The sequence below is a fragment of the Ichthyophthirius multifiliis genome (assembly GCF_000220395.1).
Source record: "Ichthyophthirius multifiliis unplaced genomic scaffold scaff_1120509251347, whole genome shotgun sequence".
Lineage (NCBI taxonomy): Eukaryota > Ciliophora > Oligohymenophorea > Hymenostomatida > Ichthyophthirius > Ichthyophthirius multifiliis.
In genome coordinates, this window is record NW_004085962.1 from 1 (window position 1) to 7034 (window position 7034).

Sequence of the window (7034 nt, forward strand, 5' to 3'; positions counted from 1 at the left end):
TATATATATCTAATTATAAATATATTTTTTATTAATTATTTTTATAAAATATATATTAGAATTTTTTTAAATAATATTAAAATATATATTTTATTATTTTTATTAAAAATAATTAATTTTATAAATTATATATATTAAATTATATTAAATATTTTTTTTTAAATATTAATCAAAAAAACTTTTCATTTTTATTAAAATTTTATTAATTTATTTTTCTTTCTTTTTAAAAGAGTCATAAAAAGCCTTTTCTTTTTCATAAAAAATTAAAAAAAGATAATTTCATCAAATTTAAAGCCTAAAAACTGTTCTAAACTAACTTTTTATTCACTCTTTATTTAATCTTCTACTTTTTTTTTCTCTTTTTTTATTTCTCTTTTCATAATTTCCTTTATATTTTCATATACTATAAGTCTTAATTCCCTTTCTTAAATTTAAATTTTTGGAAACAAAAAGTTTTCCTTTTTTTTTCCTCAAAAATTTTATAAGACTTATTTTTTTTTATTTTATTTTTCATTATATCCATACATTATTTTAAAATAATCTTCATATTAATCAAATTATTCATTTTTTTAATTAAACTTTATTTTTTCTCGAAATTTTATTATTTAATTTATCTTATTTTCTCATATATATTTCCTTTATCATATATTTAATATGGAATTTATGTAATAAATTACTAATCAGTAGGCTCTTCGACATTTTTATATTACTTTTTTTTCTCTACTAGTTTTTTTATTTGAATCAAAATTAACCTTTGTGAATATTTTTGCATTATTTATTTATTTTTTTATAAAATCTAACCTTTTTTATCCTCCAGTATATTTTTCTAAACCTAGATAAAGGCAAAAGCTTCCGTTATTTTTTCAGAAATAGATATATTTTAACCCAAAAGCTTATCTTTGAAAATTTATAAACAGTTAATATAGGCTAAATCCTTCTTAATTAAAGGAGATTCATTCAATTCACTATCTTATTGGCTTAATTTTGTATATAAATTAAAGATTTATCTTTCATCTTTTTATAATCTTAATAAATCAACCTAAATTTTGTCTCTAAGTAATTCTTCGTTTGTTTTTTTGGATGTTTTTATATGATTTTACATATCTTTTATATAGCTGTTTAAATTTTCGTACTCATATTTAATTTGGTGGAAATCAGATTGAATTTCGATTAGAGATTTTGATTAAGGAATTTATTAAAGAGAAAGATTTTCAGAAATTCTTTTTAAAGACATTTTTTTTTTATTAAAACAAATTTTTATTATATTTTTTTTTTTTATAAAAAAAATGTTATTTTTTTATAAAGTTTTTTTTTTTTTTTAATAAATAAAATATTATTTTTTATTAATTTAATTATAAAAGTTCATTTTTTTATATTTTATAATTAAAATATTATAATTTTAAAAATTAATATATATATAATATATATATATATATATATATATATATTTAAAAGTATTTTATATTACATATAATTATAATTTAAAAATAATTAATTTAATATTTTTAAAAACATATTTAAAACTATAAAAATAAATAATTATGAATATATAATAAATTATAAATAGGAAATTTTTTATAATATATTAAAAGAATATATGTTAATATAATATAGTAAATAATATTTAAATATAAGAAAATATAAAAGAAAAATATATTTTAATTAAATTAGTATATTTTAAAATATAGTTAATTTAATGTAATTTATATATATATATATAAATTAAATAAAATATATATATAAATATATATAAATATATTTATATATATATATATATATATATTATTCAATATATATTAATATTAATAAAAAAAATCTAAAATGGAAGTAACTATAGAAAATTTTGATCAAATCATGGAAGAAATATAAGAAATATTTAAAACTAAATAAGTAATTGTTTTTTTTATTTTTATTGCAAATGTAATTTTAGATAAAAAGTATATTTTTACTTATAAGTAACACTCGAGATAATTATGATAAATAAGACAATTTTTAAAAATAAAAATTTTATGAATTTCCTTTTGAAATATATTTTAAGGTAAACAATAAATATACTAATATATAAAATAATATAAAAAATTTTATAATAATATTAATTAGTTTTGTAGATATAGTAAATATAATATATCAACTATTGCTATAAGTTTATTGGAAGAAACTAACGAAAATCAAATAAAATTAAATTCATATTTATTTTATACATTTCCTTCTGATGAAACAGCTAAAATCTCAATAAACTCAGTTGTTTATGAAACAGATATAGATTGGAATAAATGGTTCTGTAAAGGTAAATAATATAATAATTTAAATATAAAAATGTATATTTATATATATATTATAATATAATTATAAAAATATAAATATATTTATATATATATATATATTTATATATATATATATATTTATTTATATAATGTTCTATTCATATATATTATATTTTTTTATAATATATAATATAATAGGAATAAATTATAAAAATGAAGATCAATTATAAAAATTTAGATAAAAATTATTTGAAGAATATGATTTAAATGAATAATAATAATATTAAGTATTACTAAATAGCTGCAATAATGAAACAAAGTAAAGTTTATTAATTAAAATGGATTTATTTAAGGATTTTATAAAAGACTAGAATTAAAAGAAGTTTAATTTTGAGAAAATTTTTTATTTTTAGAAAAAAATCATACTTTTATTTCTAAATTAAGAATTTAAAGATTAAATTTTTATTAATTTTGATTAAGGAAATATTTAAGGTATTTTTTTTTAGATAATAAAGCTTATATATAATAAAAAAAAAATTAGTTTAAAAATGTAGTTTTGAAGAAAAACAAGAATTTATTAAATAAGAAAATTTAAAAAAAGAAATTATTATAAATAAAGAAAAAGGCTTTTCTTTTTTAGTTTAAAAATTAAGCCTTTTTTGTTAATAAGATAATGTTCCTTTAGTCACTTTTGACCCTTTTTATAATTTTACTTTATTTGTATAAAATTATATAAATTATCTTCCTAAAAATTATTTCGAATATAAAAAAATTCTAAATAAACATTTCCCAAAAATAATAGATTTAAATTTGACAGAATTATTTTAATAATAAAAAATTCAAAGCATTCAATAAGGCTTCTAAATTTTTTAACAATCTAAAAAAAATAAAACTTCTATTTTGATAGATAAACAAAATCAATCAAATTTAATTTAATAAATTGAAAATTTAGCTGAAATATATTTAAATATAGATAAAAACTAACTTAAAAATATAGAAAATTAAATATCTATTTCCGGATCTTAATGGATTTCAGTTTGTAATTAAGAAAAAGACTATTATACTAAAAAAAATAGAAATATTTAAATTTATGGATTAAAGGAAAAAAATTAATAAAATTAATAATAAAAAAATAAAAAAATTCAGAATTTTATAATGAATATTTTATAGTATTAAATAAATAAGCGAAATTAGATGGCGTTACATATTATAAAATTGATTCTTAATAATATTATATAGCTATTGTTTAAGAGTAAAAAATAAAAAAATAAAAATATTTATAATTAATACATATGTGTATATATTGATATAAATGAGTATTTATGTGTATATATGTGTAAATATTAGTATATATGTATATATAAATTAATTTATGTAAATATATATATAAATAAATATATATTCATATATATATATAATTATATAATAGAAAGAGTAAATAATGTTTTATTAGTTATTTTTAAAGTGCAAATAGTTTGCTTAATTGTTTTAATTATTAATAATTGGAAGATGAATAAAAAAAACTTATTTAAATGAGATTAATAGATAATATGATTGAAATAATATATTTAATTATTTTTTAAAAATTAAATAATTAATTTTTTTATTTTATTATTATTATTATTATTATTATTATTATTATTATTATTATATTTTTCAAAAAATCAATTAATGAAAAAAAATAATCCTTAATGTACTAGTAATAGTAAAATTTCAAGAAATGAATCATCATATTCATTTCATTTAAATAGAGAAACAATAACTAATAATGAAGATATAAGCAATATACATGATAAAAGTACATAATTATAATCAAATCTCTTAAATTTAGAAATAAAATATATAAATACTTTAAATATACATGTAGAAAAAAAAACAATAGAAAAAACATAAATATATTATATCATTTTGTCTATTTTAAGCTTTAGTTTAGCATGTTTTATAATTAAAAAACTGCGTGAAAAAAATGAATTTTAATTGATGTTTTTTAGGAGTTTTTTTGTTTTTTTTTTCTTGATTATTTATTTTATATTTTCAAAAAAAGTTGATATAATCCGCCTTTAAAATTCTAAAAATATATTTTCAGTTTTTTTTTATTCCTTTATTAATACTTTTGTAGTTTTCTCATTCTTTTTCGGGCTTAAAAATCTTTAAATATATGAGGCTTTGACTCTTTTAAACTCTGGTTCAATATTTTTGATCTTTTATAGACAAAAAATATCTAATATGAAGGAATTTACGAGCACTTTTTTTATATTTATCGGCTTACTTTTGTTGTTTTTATTTTCAGGAATTTCATTTTATAACTTTTTTGTGTGTTTTTTCTTAGGAAGTCTCATTTCTTAATTATTATAGACATTTATTTCCTATTAAGAAGTATAAATAGAGGTATTTTGTTTACTTTTATACAGCAGTTTGGTGTAATTTTTTGTTAGTATTTTAAAATTAACTATTGATCACGAAAAAGAAAAATTATGGGAATTTAAAGATATAATATATTTAGGAATATTAGCTATTTTATAAATTTTAGGAACTTTATTTGCAGAAAAAAGCCGTCTTTTAAATTTTGGAGTTAAAATAATAGTTTTAGGTTAAATTTTAGTATGTTTTATAATAGAAGTTAACTAAGATTTTTATTTTTGGACATTTTTGTCTTGTTTTTTGATATTTTTAGGAAATTTAATAGGAATAATATGAATAAATATAAATATAGAAAATTACATTTAAAAAGTAATAAAAAAAATATAAATAATTAATGTAAAAAGAAAGAAATATTTATTTGTATATATAAATGTATGGATATATAAATATATAATATGTTTATATATATAAAAATAAATATAAATATTTATATATATATATATATATTTATATATCAATATATAGATATTTTTTATATTTCTTTTTAAAATCATATAAAAATTTTAAATTAAATATATCTTCTTTATCTTTAACTAAAATAATAATATAAAATACCTGTTAAAAATCCGATTATTTCAACCAATCCGTTTCTATATGATTATTAATTATTGTGAATCAAAACGCTTTCAATTAGAATTAAAACCGCCTATATCCATTTATATACAAAGTTATTCCTTTACATCATAATAAGATACCCTAGAATAGCACAAAATCCCCCATTCGAACCTTAATAATATGTATGGAAGTTTAAATTTTTTCTTAAATTATTGTATAGGGCATATCCAGATATTACAGACCCTAAAATATATAAAGGAAAAACATTTCTTTAAGGAATTTTATATGATATTTAATAAAATATTAACGCATTATATATTAAATGTATAAAGTTTTTATGAGAAAAAGCATGAAATATAAGATTTTAGTATTTGAAATTTCTATTATTTATTGTAAAGTCTTTTTCACTGATTTTTCTGTATTTTTTTAATAATTATACTATTATATGGATAGCTATTAATGCATTTGTGGGTGGTATTTGCTTAAAAATCTTCTTTATATTGAATATTATGAATTCTGTAGTCGTAAAATTTGAACTTCCATATATATTTATTAAATTATTCATTAATTATATGGCTATATCATTATTTTTCATTTTTTTTTTTTCTGTATATATATATTTTTTTTTTTTTTTTTAATTGAGAAAAATATATTAATTTTATAATTTTTTTTTTTAAATAAATTAAGGTTTTCCCCAAAAAAAAAAAAAAAAAAAAAAAAAAAAAAATTAAAAATGGATGATTTTTAAGCAGATTTTATAAATGAAAAAGTCTATATTAATAAGCCTAAATTTATATAAATAAAGTCTTCTTTTTCCAATTAAAATTAATATTTTTAATAAGAAGAACAAATAAAAGAGCAATAAATAGTTATTGCAATAGAAAATTTAGATAAAAACTAAATGAAATAAAAAGAATAATAAATAAACGAGAAATAAGAACATTTAGATAAAAATAATCATTTTTTATAATAAAAATAACCTAATACTACTTCTAATTAAAATAATTTTATATTCCAATAAAACCACGAATAATAATAATAACAACTAGAAATATTAGCACAAGAAATGATCGAATTATTCGAGGAAAAATTACTAGATTAAGTCGAAATAAAACGAAAAGAAATCTCAAGTATAATTCAAACACTAGAATAGCATATAGAAAACGCTTCTTTTATATTAACATTTCGTCATAAATATTAATAAAGGATGCTTCTATATGAAAAAATATATAACTAATTATAAATATGTGAAAATTATTTAAATGAAGAAAGTAAAAACACTAAAAAAAAAAAAAAAAAAAAAAAAAAAAAGGTAGGTTGGGTAACCGAAAAAAATAAATAAGGAATTGCCATTCATTTTAAGAATATAGAAAACTCTAAACTAATAGCTATAAAAATGGAAGGAAAAAACTTAAAAATTAACCTAAAAGTGTTATTAGCAATAATATATGAAATAGATTTATATAAAAAGTGGTTACCATTTTGTAATTACGGAATTAATTTAAAAACAATTGACAAGGCATCTAAAGTAGTATATTTAAAGACTGATCCTCCTTTTATTTCTGATAGAGAATTATATATATATGGATTAGGTATAGATAGACTTGAACATAATAAAAGTATTGTCATTATGGCCAGAAGTATAGATAAAGATGAAGCTTTTTAACAACAATATGGAATTAATATAGAAAAAAAGAGTAAATATGTAAGAATAGATATGCCTTTTTTTACATTTTAAATTAAATAAATTAAAATTGATTGTATAGAAATAAAGGCTGTATGTAATATAGACTT

General features: G+C 15.4%; 2 protein-coding genes across 2 annotated transcripts, besides 17 other annotated features; both read left to right on the plus strand. All coding sequences in view use genetic code 6, as the record gives it.

Moving 5' to 3' along the window:
* The first annotated feature begins 37 nt into the window (after positions 1 to 37).
* Positions 38 to 79: a microsatellite.
* Positions 80 to 317: 238 nt separating this feature from the next.
* Positions 318 to 377: a microsatellite.
* Positions 348 to 377: a microsatellite.
* Positions 378 to 500: 123 nt separating this feature from the next.
* IMG5_186400 (hypothetical protein) lies at positions 501 to 1186 on the plus strand (the record flags this gene model as incomplete). The annotated part of the gene is made up of 1 exon (XM_004027226.1): positions 501 to 1186. A coding segment is annotated over one exon (402 nt), but the record flags the coding sequence as incomplete, so codon positions are not given.
* A 120-nt stretch (positions 1187 to 1306) lies between these two features.
* Positions 1307 to 1395: a microsatellite.
* Positions 1396 to 1409: 14 nt separating this feature from the next.
* Positions 1410 to 1448: a microsatellite.
* A 256-nt stretch (positions 1449 to 1704) lies between these two features.
* Positions 1705 to 1783: a microsatellite.
* A 38-nt stretch (positions 1784 to 1821) lies between these two features.
* On the plus strand, positions 1822 to 2824 carry IMG5_186410 (hypothetical protein; the record flags this gene model as incomplete). The annotated part of the gene is made up of 4 exons (XM_004027227.1): positions 1822 to 1890; positions 2101 to 2287; positions 2463 to 2583; positions 2806 to 2824. The coding sequence occupies 4 exons, from the start codon at positions 1822 to 1824 to the stop codon at positions 2822 to 2824; spliced, it is 396 nt and encodes a 131-aa protein (XP_004027276.1).
* Positions 2320 to 2413: a microsatellite.
* Positions 2320 to 2414: a microsatellite.
* An 11-nt stretch (positions 2825 to 2835) lies between the features above and the next one.
* Positions 2836 to 2887: a microsatellite.
* A 667-nt stretch (positions 2888 to 3554) lies between these two features.
* Positions 3555 to 3627: a microsatellite.
* Positions 3620 to 3689: a microsatellite.
* Positions 3642 to 3689: a microsatellite.
* A 178-nt stretch (positions 3690 to 3867) lies between these two features.
* Positions 3868 to 3915: a microsatellite.
* Positions 3916 to 5047: 1132 nt separating this feature from the next.
* Positions 5048 to 5154: a microsatellite.
* Positions 5064 to 5154: a microsatellite.
* Positions 5155 to 5936: 782 nt separating this feature from the next.
* Positions 5937 to 5967: a microsatellite.
* A 555-nt stretch (positions 5968 to 6522) lies between these two features.
* Positions 6523 to 6551: a microsatellite.
* Positions 6552 to 7034: the final 483 nt, after the last annotated feature.